This window comes from Sus scrofa, chromosome X (assembly GCF_000003025.6).
Source record: "Sus scrofa isolate TJ Tabasco breed Duroc chromosome X, Sscrofa11.1, whole genome shotgun sequence".
In the NCBI taxonomy this organism is placed as follows: domain Eukaryota; kingdom Metazoa; phylum Chordata; class Mammalia; order Artiodactyla; family Suidae; genus Sus; species Sus scrofa.
Window position 1 is genome coordinate 120777199 of NC_010461.5, and position 24180 is coordinate 120801378.

Consider the following 24180-nt stretch of genomic DNA (forward strand, 5'->3'; position numbering starts at 1 on the left):
TAACGTGCCGGCTCCATGTCGCGGCTTCGGGCTGTCCAGGCTCCGCCCCCTGTGAGTGTGTAAGTGTGTGATGCTGCCGCGGCCGCCGCCGCCGCCGCCTGTGCAGCCGCCGCCGCCGCCGCCGCCGCTGCCGCCCCGGCTGCCGCGCCGCGCCGCGCCGCTGCAGCTGCCCCGGCCGCCCCCGCCGCCGCCGCCGCCGGCCCGCAGCCCGCCAGGCGGGCGGCCCCGCCGGCCCGAGCCCGTAGCGGCTGCTGCCGCCGCAGCGTCGGGGCGCTGGGCGCGCGGGCAGCCGCGGACCGAGCGGACCCGAGCGGGCGGCGAGGCACTTGCCCGCCCCGTGCCGCCGCCGCCGCCCCGGAGCGCAGGACCCGGCACCTCCGGCGCCCGCCGCCGCGGCCGATGCGGCCCGGGCACTTTTAGCCGGGCGGGAGGGCCAGAGAGCCGGGCCGCCGAGAGCAGCGAGCGAGCCGCGCCGAGAGCCGCGCAGACCCGCCGCGAGCAGGGACGGACGCCCGCCCGCCGCCGCCGCCGCCGCAGCCCGGCCGCTATGGATCTATTCGACTTTTTCAGGGACTGGGACTTGGAGCAGCAGTGGTAGGTGTTGATTTTTGCCTTCTCCTTTGCTGCGCAGATCCCTGGGCTGGGGCCGGGCTTTTCGCCTTTGTTAAGAGGAGCCGGGGCTTGGTGGGGGCGCCCCGGCCGCCCTCCCACTTGCTCCCGGACACCTCTGGCCCCGGCCGCCGCGACTGGTCGGTCGGGTGCCCGGGTGGGGGGAGGGGCGGGCCGCGGGGGCGATGCAGGTCCCGAAGGCGTCGCTTGGCACTCCGAGGCCAAAGAGTTGCGTTTGGCCCCCATCGGATCCGGTGCTGCCCGAGGGCTGAACCGCGCGACCTCCGCCGGGCTTTTCTCTCCGAACGGCTGGCCAGCCGGCCTGTGGCGCACCGGATGCTGCCCGCTCGAAATGCCCCAACTTTCCTGGTGCCCAACGCCGGCGGCCGGCCTTGGGGGGCAGGCAGCGGCCAGGTGCCGCCGGCGGCCCTCCGCTTCCCCCGCGGCCGCCGCCCCCGCCGCCACCTCGATCTCCGCCCGGCGCGGCACGCGCACCTTCCCTTCCACCCGCCGGGCCCGAGTTCCCCGCACCGAGGCGCCGAGAGGCGGCTTGGGGGAGCGGGGGCACCGCGCGGGGGACCTCGGGTCCGGGCCGACTTGGGCTTTTGGCTTTCTAGATTTTGAGGGGTTTTGAAGTTGGCCCTAAAGTTGGCCGCTCCGATGTCTCCGAACATTTAATTAGCGGCCGGGCCCCCGTCCGCCCCCCACTGGGAGGCGGCCGCAGGTTTGTGTGATGGGCACCCAGCTCGGATTCAAAGGTTTAGTCAGCTAGTCCCCAAATACTGTCAACTTGTCGCTGAGAGGGTTTTGAAAGATGGTGCAGCGGTGATTGGGGAGCCGGAAAGTTGTTACTGTGCGTGATGTGCGCGCGCGTGTTGCATAAATAGTGATATACATATCTATTAACTTTTGCCAAAACTTCACCTCCTGCACCAACCTTATCACTGTTAATTTGTCATAACATCTTAACGTATCAATTTGCCTCCACAGCCTCCGGAATTAGACGGGGGGAAGGCGCGGCGGTAGCGACTTAGAATTGCACTCTTGGCTTTTGCTTTTTAAAATGTAGTTGGAACAAATCTATAGTACGGTCCGACAGTGTGAAATCTTTTGCAATGTTAAACTACTGGCAGCCGTTGACTATGAATGCTGTGTATTTTTACAAGGATTTCCCTTGCTGATGTGATATTTTAGGCAATTTCCTTCTTTAGAAAAGGGTCAAACTCTTAGCCAACAGCTTCATTATGCCAATCATGACTCCTTTAGTCGCAAATCCAAGATAATCAGAACTTAAATACATTTTATTTTGCAGCAATTCTGGGTAAATCCTCGAAGCCACAAATTACACTGTATCACTATTAATCTGCAAGGCATTTTTGATACCATGCAGGGCTTTATCAGCTCTGCAACAAAACAGGTTGCAGTTTTTAATAACCATGCTGTTGTTATTTGAAAGTAAAGATCACGATAAAATTACTGCTCAATTAAATATTACGCTCCTGCACACAGCCTTTACTCTGCTTCACTAATTTATTTTGCAGACAACTGATAACCACAGCGTTACTATTTGCATACAATTTGCCTAATATGTGGTGTGGGCAACATCATTAATTTAACAGACATTGTTATAATTGATTTTGTGGGTGTAGTTCAAATGTTAAACATACATACAAGGTATTAGGTTTTTCAAAACGTGTTTATTATATTATTTTAATTTCAGTTTAATCTTAGGCACATGCAGTTGCACGTTTAAAAGGGGTGGGGTCTTTTAGATTTAATTTCTTTTTTCAGAAAGATACTCTCCCCCCCCCCCCCGCCCCCGGCTTGGAGACTATCTGTTATTATATTAAGGAAGATTCAAAACCTTACTTTCTCCAGATTCCTAACTGTGCCACCCACATCTGTTAAGAAACATGCAGACTTGGACACTCTGTGGCTCTTAGGTGAAATAGTGATGAATTAATATAAGACGTCTGCCTCAATAAACTGGCCTCTTCCCTCTGCGCACACGTTCCGGGAAGATTTCGCCTTACTGTTTGACTGTGAGGGGCAAGCGTCCTTATGCATCTGTATTTGTAAACATTTGTAATGCCATTGAGCCTCTGTGTTTTGAACACCCCCACAGAGAAGAGGAACAGAAAGAAATGTGAATAGTGGATGAACTAAAAAGCTTGCTATTGCCTTGAATGGAAATCTGTACCTTACCAAACTCTCTTTGGACATCCAGAGCATGCCAATTACATGTTCATTATACTTTTACTTCCCCTCCTGGGGAGTAAGTAGCTGCTTAGAATGTTGGCATCCAGGGCTCCCCACCCCTAACCCTCCAGGAGGTGGCAGGAAGAGAAAGACGCCAGCCAAGTTAAGGATCTCATTTACTACATTGGACCTCTTCTCAGCGTTCACTTGTGGAACAGAGAGCTCTGAGCCGTCTCTACTGCAGCCCTAGATGTCTGGCAATCACTGGATCAGGCCAGCTGAAAAACCAGCTCATCCTCCAAGAGGTAATGAAGAAAGACTTGACACACACGGGCATATGTGTTGCTTGCAAACACTAGACGAGAGTAGACAAAAAGTGCGTTTAGAAACGTAGGCATCGGTCAGGAGGAATGTACATGAAAAGCATGGGGCACGAGTGACGCAGCCACGTGGACGTGCTGAGTCTGGAGTGTGGGAGCACTCGCTGCCCAACAGAACAGACCCCTGGACTTTACACGCTGCAAGAACCTCTTCATGGGTCATGCTCTGGACTCGATTAAAGGCCCGAAGCTGTAGTTCTTTAAGATTCCTGGGTGAATGTGCAATGTTCACCTGTGTCTGAATTTAATAGGAACCATTCTGTGAAAGAAGAGGGAGGCGCAGATGGCTGTGTGCACCAAAGACACCACTTGCTCTTTAAAAAATGGAAAAAAAGGGGGGGGGGAAGGTCAGATTTTCTCTTTTAAATCATTCCATAGACTTGTCTGTGATAACCAGGTAAAGGAATTCCTGAGGTGTCTGGGGATCTCGTGGCTAGATTTGGACTTGTTTACCAGCAGTGGGGATGTCCCGAGTCCCCTTTTCAGGGGACAAGAGCATACTCTGTCCTGTAAGCACATTGATTAAGTATTACTTTGTGACAGGCCACGATTCCTTGTGGGGATGCTTCTTTTTTTTTTTAACTATTAAAGAAGAGAGCAAGAAAGAGAGACGGAAATAGAGGTACAGAAAGGGGCTTATTCTGAAAAATAAAAATGGAAAAGGAAGCCACCATAGTAGCAAAATCATAATGTTCAAGAGCCTGTTGAAAATTGTAGTTAAGCAGTGGTGACGGTGGCCGACTTCTCACACTGCGCAGGACGAGGGACGGCATGGCTGGTTTGTAGTTTTTATGTGATGGCTCACAAGTAGCCTAATTAGAGGCAAGCTTGCAAACGGGCAGTTATACAGGAAGAGACTTAAACTCACTAAACTGTTATATAAATAGAAAGTTCAAAGGTCCCCGTGGGGCTGCCCAGGCTTCTCCTCCCCCAGGGGCTGCCCCAGCGGGCCCCCCTCCGTCTCCCTCGGCCTCGTGGGGGGCGGGGACCCTGCTCTCCAGACAAAAGTGAACTGTTTCAGCTCCAGCTGGGCATGGCCCATGCACTGCGGCAGCCCAGCTGCCTCGGCCTGCCCTGCGCACGCAGATCGGGAGTGCAACAGGCCTGTCTCTGGATGGGAAGGTCACCGACACGCAGAGGCCCCGACCTTCGTCTACCCCGGGGGTAGCAGGCATGAGGAGGTGGCAGGGCCAGGATTTCTTTCTGTCCCTCCGTCCACTTATCTTCGCCCCTTCCCCTCTGTCGTCCATGGAAAGGGAGGCGCCTGTGGTCTATTTTCTTTGCCAGGACGGTATGCCTTCTGGGTGGGTTCATTCAGCTGACCGCTTGGGGTTACGTTTCTTAAGGGAGTGTATGGAGAGGCGAGGCTCGAGGTGTTGAGATGAGGTGTTGAGCTCTCCCACAAGCTCCCAAGACCCCCAAAGAGTACATGCTATTATCTCCATAAATCTTAAAAGGCACGTCTCTTGGACAAGGAAGAAAATTATCTCACGTTAGAAATCAGTGTAATGATACATGAATTGTTTTGCTAATGATTCAGTCAAGCATTTAACAACTTTAAAATATACAAATCAAGATGGAAAATGACTGCCTCAAAAATGAATCTGTCATTATAGACATCAACGAGATTCCAAACGTTTAAGCATTGCCTAGATGGATAAACATGATATTGTATTTAAACATGCTAATTATTGTTGTATAGAAGTGGTTTCAATGTGCTGAAGCTTTATTTCATACCCGTTATTCTTAGCTAATACTATTTCTTGCGTGCAAAATTTGCACAGATTTAACATAATTTCAGAATCGTAAAAGTCCAATAAAATGGCCTTCTCTGGAGCAGTCTAGAAGCTGTAGTCCTCTGAGCTTATAGCTGTGGGTCATACCTCAAAAAGGGAAACTGCCATCTACTTGATTAGCTCATCATGTAGACAAAACAGTTGATACAGTGACTACATTTTTCACTTTTAATTTTGTCCTGGTCTGATTGCTGTGAGATAAAGAGATTTTAAAAACCTTGCAACTGATAATGGAAAGAAATGTATTGCTGATTAAAGAGTTCAAGGCACAGCCTGGAGAAACCTTTCCGAGGAGTGCGTGTGTGGGTTTCACCTGTGCGTGGTAACACGCGTCATCCTCATTGCTGCTGTCCTCTGAGTATTGATGCCCCAAACATGACCGAGTAGCTAGTGCTTTAAATGCCGAGTCCGACTTAATCCTCCAGCCAACTCTATGAGACAGCATCTATTATGGTTTCCATTTTCGGGCGAAGAAACAGAGGCACTAACTCCTCAGCGATGCAATTCAGATTCCAGCCTAGAAGGAGCCTGCACCAGCGAAAACCCGCGTTTTGCCTGGGCCTTTCCAGCATGCGGACTCCTTCCCCACACATCATCTCATTTGGCCGTTGTGAACGAGAATGCACAGGTGTAGTTCCCATTTTACAGATGAGCAAGTAGCCCGGGAGAGGTTGATGGACTCACTTAAGTTCACACAGCCTGGTTAACAGTAGGGCTAGCTCAGAAATCCACAGCTCCCGATTTCCAGATCATTGCCTATTATTTACTGTTTCTGTGTGGGCTCGAGCCTTTAGTTCTCACTGAAACGAATGCATTGGATTGTGTTTATAATGCTTGTGTAAAAAAACAAAACAAAACAAAACCAAAAAACCTGTGGAATTACCATATAATCACCTAGCTAGCCATGGAACTCTGCTTTTTTCTTTTAATTAAAAAAGAGCAATTTATGTCCTCATACCGTCTCTTAACCCTTCTTGTATGGATGCCCCTTCAATGAAACTGTATGAATGGCAAATTATCCATATATGTATGTATGATTATGTAGGCATATATGCTAACTATCTCTCTGCCTATAAAACTCAAGTCCTTGGAGATGAGACTTGTGGTTGCCTGATGGGAGGGGGAGGGAGTGGGAGGGATCGGGAGCTTGGGCTTATCAGACACAACCTAGAATAGATTTACAAGGAGATCCCGCTGAATAGCATTGAGAACTATGTCTAGATACTCATGTCGCAACAGAAGAAAGGGTGGGGGAAAAAACTGTAACTGCAATGTATACATGTAAGGATAACCTGACCCCCTTGCTGTACAGTGGGAAAATAAAAAAAAAAATAAATAAATAAATATAAATGAAAAAAGTTAAAGAAATGCAAAAAAAAAAAAAAAAAAAACCTCAAGTCCTTGAGACTCGTCCATTTAAATCTGAATGCCCTAATGTTGAGGATGTGATACTTGAACTTCAAGAAAACCACCGTATATTTGCGTGGTTAAGTGGGACCCTCAGAGCATCGGGAGGAGGGAGATGACACTTCTTTCCAAAGCTGTGTAACTCACCGCATCTGCGATTTGACTCGATCCTCGCAATAACCTTGCAGGTGTGTCAGGACTCGTCCTACTGGCTCCATTTTGTAGATTCGAAAGCTAAAGTTCAGAGAGGTTAAGTGACTTGTCTAAGTTTACACAGCGTGCGACGGCCTTCGGATTTGTGTTTATTGCTCTTTTCACTGCGTCACCACTGTTGCATTCAGGCTTTTATGTTTAAATATCCGCCTTGCTTCCTAGGGAATGGCGTATGCGCTCTCGCATCACCTAGCACAGTGCCTTTATCGTTACAGGTGCTCTGTAAACAGCTGGTGATTGATGTTAGGGCGCCATCAGCTCAAAGAGTGTTTTATGCAAATGCTCCTGTCTTTCAAAGACAGTCACTCAGTAGATCCTGGTGGTAATACTGGCCCGCTGTCTTTTCGATAGTTTCTCATGGTAATTTTTTGAAGGTCTCTTAGCCAGTCTGGTCTCTTTTGCTGGAAGTTAAGAGGAAGAACATTGGTTACCAAAAAAAGCTTAAAGAAGCACGTGTGACCAAAATCTGAAGAAGAATTGACTGGTCGGAGGGTTGGGAATCCTCCAGCGTTCCTTGAGTTTCAGCCTTTATGACTTGTATTTCATCATGGGAAGACTGTTTTTCTACTTAACTGTAGCAGATCCATGCCATAAATTATCATGACTGTTAAACAAAGGTCCAGCACTGGGTTCCTCTAATGTAAAACTTTTATGTTGCACTTTAATGAAATTTTATATGCATGTTCAAAGCAAGGCACACTTTATACCATGGAGAGGGCGATGCTCTAAATTGTTGCATTTATTTTAAAGTAAATCTTTTCAATGACCTTAGCTGCTAACATCCACCTACTTACTGAGCTGAGAAAAATTATCTGAGTGCTTAAATAAAATAGCCTGATTTAAGCAGGGCTGACAATAGCCCTCCAGCTAGAATCTGATTTTGATTATGGATTGCTTAGTTTATGGAATGCATTTTTTTATATACCTGTGCATTTTGCTTCATATGAAAAAGAAAATCAGCCAGAGATTGAAAGTAATCTTTGATTTGGTTGTTCAACAGCCATGTGCTGGTTTAGAAAGGTATAAAGGCCGCATGGTGGGAAATAAGCTAAGGAAACAGGTTTTGTTTTCAGTCCAAACTCAACATCACTCTTCTATTTTTTCCAATGTTCATTTTGTTGGAGAAAAGGAAAAGAACAAACGCATCACTTCCATCCCATAAAGAAGAATTTGTTTTGTTAAGTTTCCAAATAAGAGTTCTCTGCATCGTCTGCCATCTTCTGTGAAAACCAGATCTCCATAGCAGATACTCGTGGCTTTGATTAAACCATGTTCCTGGAGTCGGAGTTTTGTGTTTCGTGGGCAAGATAGCGCCTGGCAATAGCATTGAAATGGTTTCTTTCTATGTAAATAAAAAAAAAAAGCCCTCCTTATCTTGGAGTGGTACTGCAGTTAACAATCACTGGCAGAAGTTTCTTCCAACTCTGCTGTCTTCTTGGTCTTTGGGTGATTTGCTCAAACCCACCCGCTGGAAGGAGTGCCTAATGAGGACAGTTTAATCTTCTGACTGTGGCGGAAGGTACATCACAACCTGACTGTCTGGTGAACGAGAAACGCAATCACAGCGGCTTTCCTTCTCCCTCCAGAAATGTCAGTCAACTATGTTTTTAAAACAAATTCATGTTCCAAAGGGACTGGTTGTTTCCTGCCAGATCGGCACAATCACAGTTACTAAGTTAACTTCCAGCGTGGTCGGTGTTTCTGATGAAGTGTCCCGGAATCTTGGCGAAGACGCCTCCATTCTTTTTACGCCGGCAGAAGACTTGGCTCTGGCGTGTGGACATTCATCCCTTCCTTGAACATAGTGTTTCAAGACCGGGAGGCCCTTCAGGGTCATGTGGTCCAGCCTCCTGACTTGACGGATGAGGAGACTGAGGCCCCAGATGGGAACACGGCCTGCCCGAGGACATCCGGGCCGTACGCGCCAAAGCTGGGTCAGGAGCCCTCGTACCCTCGTGCAGTGTTTGCCCCTCTGTCAAGGATGGTTTGCGTTGCGTGCTGGCTCTGTGCCCAGCGCTTTGCTAGGCAGTCACTGTCAGGGGGAGACGAGAGGGATGTAGAAGATGACCTCCGGCCCCGCTGCCTTGACATTGGAATGACGAACCGGATTGGGGGCAGCAGTGTGACTTCAGTATACGTAAAATAGGACTTCAAGGAGAGAGAGAAAGAACGAGAGCGCGTGACTCGAGAGACAGAGACTGAGCAAGGGGAGGAGCAAGACTCCTCCTCAAGGCCCGAGAAGCTCTTTTCCCACCCTTAGCACATTCGGAGTGGCAGGGAAGGCCAGGGACGTGGGCAGCTAGAGGACCAGGAGCAGCCAGCACGCCGTCTTCAGCGGCCGCCTTTGGAGCCCCACGTCACTGGTTGGATCGTAGCTCAGGATCGTGTAAATGCTCAAGTTAGGTTTTGCCGCGTGAGTGGAGTCCTGTCTCCACCACGGACCCCCATTCGCTGCGGGACAGCCGCAGGACTCTTGACAGTTATTTGACTGTCAGAGTTATGTAAATATTTCTGCACACCTTCGACAAAGAAATACCAAATGCAAGTTTGTTTTCCTGAATCAGTTGAGACAAGTGTAAATTGGCACAATTGCTGGCAATATAGCTATTTTCAAAGAAAATGTATATAGTGGCTCTTGGTATGTACCCAGATAGATCTCTTCTTTGGTTCTTTCTCATTGATTGATTGATTGATTGATTGATGTATTTATGTATTTATTTATTTACCTTTATGGCTGCTCCCACAGCACATGGAAGTTCCCCGATATGGGGATTGGATCCAAGCTGCATCTCTTGCGGCAACGCTGGATCCTTTAGCCCACTGCATCAGGTCGAGGGTCCAACCTGCAGCAACCTGAGCCGCTGCATTCAGATTCTTAACCCACTGTACCACAGCAGGAACTCTTCTTGCTGTCTCTCTCTCTCTCTCTTCCCTTTTTTTTTTAATTATTAGCTCATTTTTCTGGAAGGTATGTGGGATGTTTTTCTTTTTGCCTTTCGTTTTCCTAAGGAGTAAGTCGATGCCTTGGTATCATCTGATTGGTGTTTACATCTGTGATTGAGATGAATTGTTGGGCCACCAGGTAATTTCTTTGTCTAGCTGTCTCATCCTTCGACTCTCCACTCTGACTCTGGCAAGCCACTAGCTAGAATCCTCCTGCTTCCTCTGCCCCCAAACTCATATAATCTTGCCCTGTCGGCTTAGACACCCCTCCCCTGTGCTGCCAAACCACCCAGAACAGCCTTCCAGTATGCCCAAGGGGGTTTGCCTTTTATCTCTCTATTCCCAGTGTCTGGCCCAGAGTAATAGCCTAAGGCAGCCAATTCAGAACACCGCATTGTTCGCTTATCCAACTCATTCAGGCACTGTGCTAGGCCTTCAAAATATTACCTCCAGGTGGAAAGCCATGGTAATAAGTCATACAATAATAATGAGTGGAAGTGACAATGAAAGCTAACATTCCTCTGTGACGGGCTGTGATTTGTGTTTTCTGACGTGGCTATTTTACAGGGCAGGGAAACTGGGACGGAGGGGTGCAGGGACTTGCCCAAGGTCACACGGACAGTATGTTGCAGAGCTGAAATTAAGGCACAGACCACGTGAATCCCTAGCCGCTCTGCCATCCCATGAGGGCACACTGGGAGAGCCGCTAGAGTAGTGGCAGGCCCTGTGCGCCCTGGGGCTCTGCAGTGGCCTGGGCTGGTGAGGCCTTTGTCACCCACCCTTAGGATTTACAAACCAGCCTCGGGTTTAAAGTCCATAATCAAATAGGAGGCGGAACTGGCCTTGTGTCTACTCCAGCAAGAGATGCTTCTACGCCTCTTTGGTGGAAGCACCCGATTTGGTGCTTGGGAGGAACCTGCGTTGAGGGCGGGCTCAAAGAATGTGAGGTTTGGTGGGGGGGGGGGGGGGGGGAGTGGCATTGTTTACCGCTGCCTCAGCAGCGCTTAGAACAGTGGCACACAGTAGGTGCTCACGTACTTTGTGTTGAACAAGTAAATGAGTTGATACACCTGCTTAATGCGTTGCGTGATCAAATTTGTGAACAGATAGTTCAGAGGTGCAAGAATGAGGTCTAAGAGAAGAGCTAAGAGAAGGGTGGTCAGACGGGAAGGTACAGGTAGATGTGGTCAGTCAATACCTTCCTGAAATAGCAGGCTTGGTGAAGTTTTGTAACGTAAATCTCTCTCTGTGCAGCTTATTTGCCAGGAATCCTGTGGGGACTTCTCTCTTGATGAGAATAACATCTCTGACAACCCTAAACTTAGCAGATCGGTGATTTGAGATTGTTATGCATAGCATTTTCGTTTTTTGAGGCTTACATGGAGTATCTACAGCAATGCTGTAAGGGTAATTTTGCAGACTTTTTTTTTTTTTTTTTTTTTTTTTTTTAATGTATCAACTTGTTACCATCAGCAGAATGAGGCTTCTGTGGGGTACCAAGAGGGAGGAGAGTATGCCTGCAACACTTGCTGAGTATTTTTCTCCACACTTTGATAGCGTTGTCTTGTTTGTTGTGTTTGGTTTTGTTTTTTCCTTTCTTTCTTTTAAAAATAGTTCCTGCTTTGGAGGCTAACCTAGAATTTGGGTTTTCCTAACATATATTTTTAGACGGAACGCATTTTCTATTTATGCCCCTGGAGGATTCAGATTGCAATTTCATCCCAAGGATGTGCAGAAAAGTTTCCACATGTGTTCATGTCTCAGAACTCTGTAAGGCGGCTTAATGGCCAGCGTAAGAGAAGCAGCATCTGCTGAGTGTGGTGTCCCCTGCTGTACACGCATCACCTTATTGAACAGGCACCCCAGAAACCGATGTTTTCCCCTCCGCCTTCATAGGGTTGGACATCGGCTGTATCAGAGATGATGGGCGACTTCAGACGTCAGGGTTAATGAAAGTGAATCTTGGGGGAAAAAACCTCTAAATGCTATTTTATTGTTTTCACAGTACAGACTTAAAGGTCACAAGACGCAGGTCAAGGGAGATAGAAAGATAAAAGGTGTTGAAGAAATCGAGGACATTTTAGTGGTGATAAAACTCCCAGTTAAATTAACCAGACATTAAGGTATAGACATGGAGGAGAGCCTGTAGGTACTTAGGGGTTTTTAATAAGTTAGGTCCCATAATCAGAAATGAAACATACCCAAGTATTAAATATCCAGGAGGAACACAGGAACCATGATGGTCTTTTTCAGAAGGTAACTATTAAATCTTAACTATATCCTTTTTGCTACAATTAGACATTTTGGCCAACTGGTTTTGCGGTTCTAGAACAGTTTAAACGTCGGCAGTGCACATATATTCAAACTGCAAGTGGTAAAAGTTCCTATCAAGAATGATGAAGGCCATTATGGTTGGAGTCTGATTAGCATTTTATCCTGAAATTACAATGAAATGCCAATGCACACTCTAATGCAATTGAAAAATGACACCAGCGGCAGGCTACTACCATACAGGCTTTTGTAAACAATCGCAGTTACTCATATGTTTTGAACAAAAAATGGAAATTTGATGAACCTATTTCAAGAGGCTCGAAAAGTTAAAGTGAGTTCTTAATGGAGATTTGTAGCAAATGATGACAGCAGAGCCCGTATTACCTCAGTTGATTAATTTATAAGGATACTGGTCAATGATTTTAACCAACAGCTATGCATAGCAGAATCCTAATGGGATCTGTCTCTTAAAATTACATAAACTAGGACATTTGATTTATTTCATAGTTTCTCAAAGCTCAGTTTTAACTTCATACAAATAATGCATTAGTCACCCGGGATAAATGACACATTGAATAAAGTTGTGATTTTTGTCTGCGTCTCCAAATCCGATTTAGAACAGAAACACATCTGGCTCCTTAGTTTCTGCCTATCCTAAATGTTTGTAGTGTCAGAGATGTAGTTTCAGAGTTGGGTCTTTATGTCACCTGTTTCATATCTCATCTGATGAGACTGGATCACACAGGCCTTGCCCTGCCTCTGGATCTCTGGGATGTGTAAAGAATTCTGCCTTTCTGGTTTGGGTGTGGTATTAAGAATGACCACAGCTGCAGTGAGGCAGCGAAAGGGTTGATAGACACTGCCCCTCTTAATACACGCTTAGCTGAACAATTTCAATTTTGCTTGGTAACCGATTTGAGATGGGTTAAATACTCAAACCTGAAATATGTACTATCAAAAAGTAGATTTAGTAAAATAACACTAAAATTCCCTATGCCAAGTTCAAATGGAGGAGGACACCAAGCTTTGCCTAGATGCCCAACTCTAGCCCACCATCTCCAGTCCTGCCCTTACCCTTGACCCTGGGAATGGGGAGTCTTTTCCTTGGGCTGTGAATGCCACAGTGGCTGCTTCAGGGAAGTGCATCCCTCTGAGCCTTACAGTGTCACCCCCCCCCACCCCAGGCCAGTTTCAGTGTCAAGACCTGACTGCCTCGTACGTTCTGATCACCATCATTATCACCTTTCTTTAGGTTCCTTGCCTCGATGGAAGATGGAAAGGTGAGTTTGTCTGACAGAACAACTTTGAAATCTCTTTGGCCTGCAATTGCATACCAAAATTGATGGGGGGGGGGTTAAATTCATGGCTGGCTGCAAATATGTGGATTTATATTTTTAAGATTTAAAAAACATGATTAGCAGAAAGTTCATAGAACTGCATGGCCATCAAATAACTCTTAAAGACGAAGGTAAATGATGAAGTATGGGGCAAGTTCCCTGAAATCGAACATAATCATAAAAATTCAAGGAAAAGCAATATATTCTGCAAAATTTATGAGTTTTTTGGTGGGGAGAGTTTGCAAAGCTTGACAACCCCCAGTGCATCTGGCCTGGCACATTCCTGTTTGTAATGAGAACCTTATGGGGTGTTGGGCCTTGCTTTTCTTAGGCAGGCCTGCTCCCCAGGGGTATCATAAATGATAGGCGAGTCAGAAACTTCATGGCTCATGGCATTTCTCAGAGATGTTTTAGTTAAGCTGCCTCACCCAGCTACAAGGGCAGAAGTTGGGAAACCAGTCCTCTCATAAATCTTTACTGAGCTTGAATTAATTAATTTTTTTTTTTTTTTTTGCTGTTGTTCATAGGAATCAGAAAGGGAAGAGTAGCTGAATGAATGCACCTACATGACTCCCCAGAAATGGTTCAGGTTCGTGGGGTTCATGTGAGTTTTAGTATTTCACAGACACACATTCATTTAACAACCACGGCAACGATAAACAGCAACCCACAGAAGTGTTCATGCTGGTAACAAGTTGAGCGTGCAGAGCCCCAAACAGAAGAAAAGGGGCAATGCCAGCGTTAGGGCTACTTTTCCAGTTTTCTTCTGTCTCATCTTTCCTTTTATTCCCCACGTGCTCTGAAAGTGTGGACTCTCCAGTGGCCTCCCTGGGGACTTTGGCCCTTACCTTGTAGGCTGTGTGGTGTGGTGTGGGTGGTAGGTCCTGAAATGGAGATTTGTGACTTTAGAGTTCGTTCAAAGCTGTTCCAGCCTGTGGATTTCCTGAAGGAAGTTCTGATATTACTTTTTTTTTTTTTCTCAAAAGGAGTTCCAGCCCTAACGCTGCATTTTAGTGGCCGTGGCTGGGGGTGGGGAAGTCCCACGTGGAATGGGCCTGTGTAAAGTTGATCCTTTCACTTGCTCTGCCTGCCGGGAGCTCAGCCCGAGTCAGCAGCCGTTGGGGAGAAGGCCGAAGTGACTCTGTGCCCTCGGTGCTCCATCACCTCCCCTTCTGTCGCTGTCTTTTGAATTCCTGACAGTTATTCCTATAAATGGCTTAGTAGTTGCAGTTGTACTCACTTCCTCGGGTAGGTCTAATTGCATTTAGAGCAGGACAGCCCAGCGCAGGAGCCCTGCTGTCCTTCTCCATTGCCTTCCTTTTAATCATATCTGTTACATCTGATAAATTTTCAGACTTGTTTACCCTTTATTAGTGAGCTGGGATACTTCCGGCAGTGATTTGAAAGGAGAAAAAACAATGGTGTTTTCTGGGAGCCATTTAACTAATTTCTGCCGAAGACTATTTGTGCATTTTACGAGAGGACGGGTTTAAAGGGCTGTAGTGAATGAGGCAACCTACACCGAATGAGGAGATTTGAGCCAAAACATTATTTTTTTAAAGGAAAAAGAAGCCATTTTTATCTTTCGTAAGTTTATTTTGAAAGAGTAATAGAGAAACCGCTCTGTTTCCTCACTGGAAAAAAAAAAAAAACAAGGGAAAATAACATTCAGAGGACAGAAGCCTTTAATATCTTGCAAGCTGTTTCCATGAATTCCAAGTTTCGGGTCCAAAACTGTTGTGGCTAATGGAGATTTATGCTCCATCCATTAAAAAAAAAAATCCAAGAAGCATCTTGAATTTAAATTGTGAAATTATTAGACCTTCATTTTCGATGAAATGGAAGGACAGCCGAGGCGCTAGCCACGCACTTGTTTATATTTCCACTGTTTAATAGGAAGGCTGACTTTTCCTAAATGGACAGCGGATGAGGCGGCCTTCCCGGAGTCAGTACCGATGCTTCGGGTCCCTGTCACTCTTGAGAGGAGAATGAAGGGTCTCTGTGAGCCACAGGGTCCCCCCCCCCATATGATACTCTCCCCTTGAACATCTGAATTGTGAGAATCTTAAAGGGCATCAAAATGTAAAAAGAGATATGATCCATTGTCGCGACTCAATGCGAGCTGCTTAGAGTGGCGTGCGGGCAAAACGCTCCCTGCGGTCCGTCCTCACCCCCGGGCAAGGCGGGGTGGTCAAGGGCCCGGGACGCACGCCCCCACATCCACGTCCCGGCGGCTGACGGGCGTCTTGGAGCCTCAGACCCGCGGGGCCCTCGGAGCGGGGCCATCGCCTTGGCCACGCCCGGCCCTCACCCTCCGCCCGGGGTGCCCCAGCGTCTGCGGGTCCACAACCAAAACCCCGCGAGGCGACGCCACCTCCCTGGCAAGGCGGCCCGTTCCTTGCTCTTCGGGCAGCTCTGCTGCACCTTCCGTTGTCCGTGCGCCGGGGCCTCGTGAGCCCGCCGCCCTTGGTTGTCTTTGCGCCCTGAAGGCCCCCCGGAGGAAGTCTCACCTCCTCGGCTCGCGTCCACCCTCCTTGGAGGCGAGGGCAGCCCTCCTCTGCTCCGTGTGTTGTCATGTGCCAGGGCACCACGTCCCAGCACGTGGGTGATTGCCTGGAGAGACTCAGGGTGACCCTGCGAGATATGGGGGGGGGTCGGTGGCTGTGCCCCAAAGGCTCTATTTTTAGGGGAGGTGGAGCTGGAGAGGCCTGGCCACTTGCTCCACGCACCCTTTTCCAGAAGATCCTCGACACCCTCTGCCCAGGGCAGCCTCCCTCTGGGTACCTCCCCCTTGAACGGCCGCAGCATGGGAGCCCCAGAGAATGGAAAGGCGGTCAGGAACTTTTTCAGAAGGAGGCAGCTAACGCCTGTGGAGCCCTGGCACCTCCTGGGAAGCTGCACGTCTCTCCCGGTGGCCAGATGGGCCTCCACTTGGGAGATGACCGAGGGCCCTGTGTGCCGAACGGCCCCCTCTGAACCCTTTCTGCACAGAAACTCTTCTGCCTCCTATAGCCCTGCGAGGTAGGAGAGGCGCCTGTCATTGCCATTTTCACGATGGCGACATCGAGGCCTAGAGAGGCTGAGAGGAAGCTCACATGGGTAGGTAGTGCAGGCAGAGCCGAGCCGGGGTTTCAACCCTGGCACTGTAACCCTGAGCTTCGTAGAGCTCCTCGGAGGCGGGGCTTGAGCTGTTGCTCCACACCGGCCACCTCCGAGTGAACTGCTCGCTGGGGGGCAGGCGGAGCTGCCCTTCCTCCGGCCGTGCCCGTCGCTTCCTGTTGCAAGATGAGGATTGGACGTGAGCGGTGGTCCCCTCTGACACCGCGTCCTCCTCGCGTGCTCACGCCCTCCTTTTGCAGCGTGTGCACCAAACCTCCTGGAGAGGGACACGGCCATTCATCCGTTCCTTCATTTGTCACGTATATGGGGGGGTGTGCTTGGGCCGGGCACTGGGGCTCTCATGGCGGCCGTGGCATGCATGACCCCAGGAGTTGCACCAATAAATGCTGTACGTAGGATGAGAGCTGGGCAGAGGTCCGTTGTTTCCCTAAGGTGCCCAAGGTCATATCTGAATATCCTTCCAGTTGCAGGGAGGACAGCCCTCTTTAAGATGACAAAACAGATACTCCTGACCCATCCTTCAGGCCCACTGCCCTGCTTGATTCATGCAGGAGATTCATGTGAAGGCGATGGACATGACAAACAGGATTGGCCAGAGCCACAGCAAAGCATTTCCGAAGACACTCTTCTGAAAGGGCTTGAGTCATCAATCGTATGTTGAACCGCATGGCACAGGGCGTCCTTGTGCCTGCCAGGAAGCTAGGCTGACCCAGCACTGCCTTGAAGCATTTCTTCAGTGTCTAGTACTATTATTTCCACCTGCTGCACAAGAGGGCTCTTAAGTCAAAGTCCAGCCCCTATGACATTGCACCACATTGGTGGTTACGGCCAGCTTTCTGTCCGTGTTCAGCAAACCATGTCCTGTCCTGCGCCGCTGATGAGTTATTGTAACCCCCTGTGTTCAGCGCTGCAGGAGAGAGTCTTTTGCTAAGGGGACTCTAAACTAGAAAAGAATTTTTCCCACGTCATTGTCACAGCTCTTCACGGGGCCCCCTAAGATGGATCGTTTCTTGCTACCAAATGCTTTTTAGAAGCATTTTGTTCCCGTTCCAGACTCGAGAGTCATCTTGACTTGGGCGAAGAGTCCATTAAAGGGAGTTTAGATTCCATTTTGTTGTGGTCTAGTCTTGGATTTTGCTAATAAGACCAGAGGCAGCTGTGTTCTTCCAGAGAGCCACCGGTTTCAGGAGGGACCTTTATAAGCTGGCGTCCTCTGTGCTCCGCCCTGAGCAGTGACCCCGTGGATGACAGGGATAGGAAAGGTGGCTTGTGGTGCTGGGTCGCTCTCCACCTGCAGGGGAGGTTATCCCGAGCCGTTTTAGGTAGAGGAGTCTATGCGCGTCTGGCATTTAAGCGAAGGCTGGCCGGCCCTTATCAGGAATGTTGTAGAGGGGATTCCGGCATTAGATAAAGGTCGAACTAAATGACCTTTGAGGTGGTTTCAACTGCTGAGTTTTTATGACACTTTAAAATTCCTTAGGAGAAGAGCTGCAGCATAGAGTGTTGGCTGCCACACCTCAAGCTTGAAACTGTCGGAAAATCGTGCTCAAATCAAATCACATTAAATTCTCTTTAAATTTTAGAAATCTAGACCTCCTCAGGTTCGGCCTGATTTGGGGGAGGAGTGGGGTGTGATGGGGAGAACAGGCAGAAGATTAGTGCAACAACAAATACAGCAGCGTCAACCCTCCAGACGTAAGAAAGTGTTTTAATTAAAAGGATTGGGCATCACTGACATATATAGACTTAAAACATTTTGGGGGGGGGCTGATTTGCGGGCTCAGCACATGGAGCCCATTAATTTCTCTGGCCTCCTATTGGCATTTTAATGGCACCTTATGTAAATAGAGGCAGTGAAGCTAGTCGCTGCTCTGCCCAAACAGGGCGTGCTTGCGTTCCTGGCTGGGTTCTGGGATCTAACTCCATTTGGCTATTGACCTGCTGGTTACAGAAAGCGGTTAACTCTTCTCCGGGTAGGAGTGAGGTGTCAACATTCTCACAATGGAGATTGTGTATTTGCCTTCCTCTTAACCGCTCACTTTCTGTGTATCTTGGAAATAAAAACCTAAGCCTTTTTTTTTTTTTTATCTTTCTTCATAACATCATGGAATAAATATTGCAGCCCTTGAACACATTTTTAGGTGAAGTCACTTATAGTGATTTGTGGTTCAGTTGGGCTAATAGGTAGTATCTGTCCTCCACTCATGTAGACAGGAGAATAATACAAAGCAGGAGAAGCTACAAATGTAGAAAACATGGAGAAAAGAGAGCTTAGAAATTCTGAGAGGAATTCGAAGTGTTCTTTGTGTTCATGGGCAAACACGCTGTGTGTGGCTGTAGTTAGTGACATTAGAATGGGCTGTTCACAACCCTGAGAAAATAAGTTAATAATAGGGTTTGCCTGTGTTTGTGTGTGTGGATATACACTTATAGACATCTCTAGACACGTATGTGTCCCCACTCATACATACATGCAGGCGTAAGCTAGATGTAGATTCTAGGCTTTTGTGACACTTGGACCCTTAAGATATATGGTCCTGATACCCTCTCCCACTGCCCTTCTTACTCCTTTAGCCTTTTTGTCTGGTTGAGGGCTGTTTTGTCTAAACAAATTATGCCATTATTTTATTTTAAACACTTAAAAAAAAAAGAATAAAATAATCAATGCCAGATGCCCTGAACACTTGTGCATTGAAAGGAAAAAAAAAATCATATAAAACAAGCTTACATCTGAGATGCTTCAAAGAGGCAACTTTAACTGTCCAGCATTTTTCAAACTTATAAAAGCCATTAATGTCCAGGATGCATTCTGGGCCTGCTGGCCTGTCTCGAACTATTTTCAAATGCTTTCGGATTCAGGGAAACCCAGTGCACGTTGCCGCAAGCCCTTTTTCCCCTCTTTAATTTTGAGACCCCTGTGTGTTTGGAGGGAAATGTAATCCATATGTTTGTGATTCATTTACACTCAAGTCATCAAAATGTTGTTTGTAAGAGCCATTTGATGTTCTAGAAGCGGCTGTGCATTTTTAAAAAGTAAGCTTTACAGAACCTTTCCCACCAGCCCTACTCACACTTCCCACAAGAAAGGCGTATTTTGCTCAGGGGTAAAATCTGAGGCATAAAGGCCTGACCAGGTCAAGTTCAGTTCTGAAGTCCTCGGTGTGCCACGGGGCTCCGGGTGGCAGGCATCACGCTGCCGTGTTTCTGTGCTGAGTTGGCTGGGCTTGCCAGGTCACAGGGCTCTTCTGGTTCTCCTTAACACAGGCTCAGCCGGCTCTGCTTGGGATGCAGTGGAATTGTTTTCTGAGTACATTTAAACCAAACGGGGAATTGACCGCCCTTAACCAGAACTTTCATTCATTCATCTTCCTGTGGGGAAGGCGTTTGTCCTGATTTACCGTCTGAAATAAAATGTCTTCAAGTGGAAATAACTTCCATTCGTCAGTTAGAGTATGTATTTCACTTTTAGACATTACAGTTTTTGCAAAAATTGTAATCACTTCACCTGCAGTCACTTCTTCTTTTGTGCTTGTGTTTATTAATAAGGAATCTGATATAAAATGGTCGGAAACAGTCTTGACAAATCTCTTTGATTGCTGCCGGTGGCTCTGGCCTTTTTCCTAAAGTAATTTGTTTATGGTTACAATTACAAAGCCCTCTGACAAGCCCATTCTGTAATGACCCAAACGGTGCCCCTGAGAAGAAGTCTTTGTGTGGAAGTCAAACAGTTGAGTGGAGCATAAAGACAGCATACATTGCCGAGGCCGCTGCACTCATTCATCGGTGTGTGGCCCGCTATGCACTGGAAATGAACTTTGAATAGAAGCAGCCCCAAACCTGCTTCCTCCTCAGGGGGCGTGGTTTGAGGGAAGCGGGCCTTACAGGTCCCGGCAGAGGAGTGTGGAGGCAGATCGGCAGGGGCCGTCCCAGGGCAGCCCCTGCTGGTGCCGCTGTGGCCCTCCCTGCCCCTTACGCCGCCACGGAGGACGGGCTAATTGTGAACCCAACCGCAGCCGCTAGCGATCACGCCAACATAGGATACATTCAGGTGTAGCTCAGCGAAGTTCTGCAGCCTCACGACAGGGGTGTCTTCCCCTTGCTTAAAAGTTCCCTTAAAAAAGACTGTCGGCTTTCAGGAATTAACCCCCAAACCCATTTCGTATGAGATCTTTTTTGTTATCAAGACACATTTCCTCTCTACCATAAACATTAAGAAGCTCTTAGAAGCAAAATATATATTCCCGTGTGTGTGTGTGTGTGTGTGTGTGTGTGTGTGTGTGTGTTTATGAGTGAGAGAGAGATCTCCAGGGATTTCCACTGCTAGTGATGCCAATCATTGGATTTGTCCTGATGTGAAAGCCAGGAGCTGAATGACCCCCAGGTTCTCCGTTGGGGCCACGTGGAATTGCACGTGAATATTTCAGATCCCATTGGACCTGATCACAAACTCTTATTCGTTGGCCTTTGAGTTGTGGGTTCAGTAAAAGGGAGAGAGCGGTGAGATGAGCTGTGCCCAGGCCTCTCTCGCGCAGAGGTGGCGAGGGCGTCCCGTCCCCTCCATGGCTGCCGGCTGCCCTCCCCAGTCCCTTCCGTTTTCTGCAGGGTTCATGGTGTTGTCAGGTGAGGGCAGTCAGCGGGGGCTGAGGCCGTCCCATGAAGCCTCTGCTAGGGTGCAAGCGTCTGTCACCATGTGCCAGAGTGCGCAGCTGGCTTCCCGGGGCCCCAAGGGGCTTCCAGCCTGCCTTTGGGTTCTCACGGCCTCCCTCTGTTCTTGTCCCAAGTGTGCCCCGAAAACAATCTAATGCAAAAGAGTCAAGCTGCGGCTTGCTGTTTGCTCGCCACCTGTCCCGATGACAAGCGGAAATTGGGTTCCCCTCGTTGGACCTCAAGTCTTCACTTCTTCTCCAAGAGGTGCAGGTGCACGTTGTGCTATCTTTAACCCTGTGGGCTGTCCCAGGGCCGGTTGACAAGGCTGCGCACGCATGTGCATGGGGCAGGATGACTGGCGCGTCTCCGGCCCATCTGCTGATAAGGGCCAGTTTCACGTCATGTGTATCTCCTCGGGGCCTTTTGCATGCGGACGGACGCGGGCATGCGTGCTCTTGTTTATGGAAACAGGCATGCATGGTGTCGACAAAGGACGGAAAAAAAGCTTTGAGGGAAAACTTCAGTTCCTTCCTGCTGGGGGAACATGCGCTTCAGATTCGCCTCGTTCTTGTACGATTTGTTCTAGGGCTCCAGTGAGTGGGCGTTCAATTTTAAATGCACATCAGGTCTTTCAAAAGACCTTTAATGGACAGTGGCCGGTGGAGTTCCTTTACGCCGTGCGCGTGCACAGTTTCTCACGATTCACGTGTATTTCAGCGGACTCAGGCTAGGTGCGAGTGGCATCACCCGCTCTGTCCCGGTTTTTGCAAAAAAACCCTCAACAGCCCTGTTTTATTAAGATATTTCTTTCTCGTTGATATGATCATGTGTGTGTTTTTATTCCTTGCAGCTTAAGCCTCCTGGCACATATCCATTTATAAACCATTTCAATACCTTAGTGTAAAGACCTGGATCTCTCTCTCACACACACACACACGTATGCACACATGTACACCCATGGGCACACACACGAATAAAAAGAGAAACTGAGGCACAGAGAAATCATGGGACTTTTCTGAGATCACATTTTGTGTTGGTGAGAAAACAGCCCTGAAATTGGAATCTGGCTCCAGTCCCTAAAACACCCCCTCCCGGCAGCATCTTTGTGGAATGCAAGGGTGATGTATATGCGTATAAATCTTCATTAAGGTGAAAGTGAGATATTATTGTAGCTGTTAATGTTAATATGTATTTTCAACATTAATAACCATACGAGGAAAACGAGGCCAATAGATCTAGGTTCTGTGTGTGATTAAAATGATTTATTTTCACTTAAAGTGAAAATGTTAAGTCAATTGCATGGTTTCCTTTGGATTTGTGATGGTGACACTGTAAAACATACACATGCACACGCACCCCATTCATGTAATTAAACCGATTCATCAAACATATTGTTGAAGAATCTCGGAGCCGTGTGGGACAGAGGATTAATTAACTCAGAAGCATGTAAACTCAAAAAAGTTTCAGTCTATTTTCATTACACATATGCTCCTCTGTGTATGATTTGTGACGGCTTAAGGACAGATGGCCCAGTGATTTACAACTCTGACTTCAATTATGTACCATGTAGTTCAAGTGAAAATAGCTCTCTTGTAGCACAGATAGAGATGTTAGCAACCGTTTATAAGAAGGGCTCTGAAATTCGGATCAAAGTCGAAGCCTGCTTGGTTTGATTTCATGCAAAAAAACCAAAAATGGAACTCCTGTTCCTGAAATAACCTCCCAATATTAATCTCTGTTTCTTGGCAGTTTGTAAAATTGTGCAAGTTTAGAAGTGAATAAGAACTGCTTTGCTTTGCTTTTGTGTAGTTTGTAGCAGATATGTCAGCCCTGTCACTGCTCCAGAAAATCCTTGGAGCCACTTCCTCCAGATTGGGAAAGAAATGGCCTAGTGCTCAGGGTCAGCATCTAGGCAGGAATGAGGAGCGTGGGGAAGGGGAGAGAATTCTTTTCTGTGTTTTGACTCGTCGAGGCACCCACCGTACCGTCGTATCTTCACAGTGGCCATTCGCTGTCAGGCAGTATGAGTCTCATTCAAAGCGTGGAACACCGCAGAAGAAACCCTTCATTCTTGCCCCTTAAGCTTACTGTTAGCTTTTCAGTACTGACGCACAACTTAGGGTAAAGTCTGCGCGCGTGTGTGTGTGTCTTGGTGGTGGTGATGGTTTTGAGAATCATTGACATCAGTCCTGCAGATGTAACCCAGCCTTACAGGTCCAGCGGGGGGGGGGAGGGGGGGAGGACGGGGACGACACACATATGCCCCCACCAGACAAGAGGAGCCATGTATTTTGGCCTTTCCACTTCCACCTTGCCCGTTTCATACCTACTGTTCCAGAAGGGTTTGTATGGCTTTTTACTTTCCAGAAATCTTCCATTTTTATAGGCTAATGGTTCAGTTTACTTCTCATTTCTTCATTGCCTTCCACATAAGTACTTCCCCAGGAACTTAGTATTAAAGTTTGCCTTTCCAAATGCACCATATGGAATTCCCAACGAAAATTATTTTTAAAGTGTCAGTCGCACTCATGAATTTGGCTGTAGAGTTGGGTTCTTTTCCTAGCACAACCCCCCTCCCCAATTTAAAACATTTTCATAAATAAAGATACAGAGGAACTAAAAAAGGATCCCTGGATACTTGATTTCTGTGCATGTTTAGTCATGTAGAATTTTCCAGAATATTTCTGCAATAAAGGGATTGTAGAGACAGAGTCTGAACTGACAAACTTGGGACTATGGAAGAAGCCAGGTGTAAAAGCATGTTTGCATCCTCAGGGCTGTTTTCGCAGGGAAACTCAAGAGACATTTTATGTCCAGGCGGCTGCAGGCAGCCTGCAGCATGCGTGTCGTCTTGACTCTGGGCTGTGGCTGCCACATCACCGCTTGGAGCCACGACTCATGAAGTACTCAGTCTACTTGTCGACAACGGCTGTGGGCACCTCTCCCTTTTGAGTGTGGTTCTAAAGTAACGAGTTTTGAGAAATTAGGTCAGTTGAATTTTCTAGTATTTTTGGAATGCAAATCACCCGTACAGAAAGCTTCAGCTGCAGTTGTAATTGTAGCTTGTTCAATGACTCTAGCCTCTCCCTCTCCCCCTCCTCACACACACACACACACACACACACACACATGAAACTTTGTACTTATTTGCTTTGAAGTACAAGTTTCGTGTGTGGGGGGGGGAGAGGGAGAGGCTAGAGTCATTGGTTTCCTTTTCTTCCTTTCTGTAACCAAACATAAGACATTAAAAGAGCTATG

General features: G+C 47.7%; 1 protein-coding gene across 8 annotated transcripts in view; it reads left to right on the top strand.

Annotated features, from left to right (window-relative positions):
• AFF2 (AF4/FMR2 family member 2) overlaps positions 361-24180 on the top strand; it is a 486016-nt gene continuing 462196 nt past the window's right edge. For all 8 annotated transcript variants that reach the window (XM_013984014.2, XM_013984028.2, XM_013984035.2 and 5 more), the window contains exon 1: positions 361-594. In XM_013984014.2, coding sequence (XP_013839468.1) covers positions 548-594 — 47 coding nt within the window. In that variant the 5' untranslated portion in view covers positions 361-547. The remainder of the gene's footprint in view (positions 595-24180) is intronic.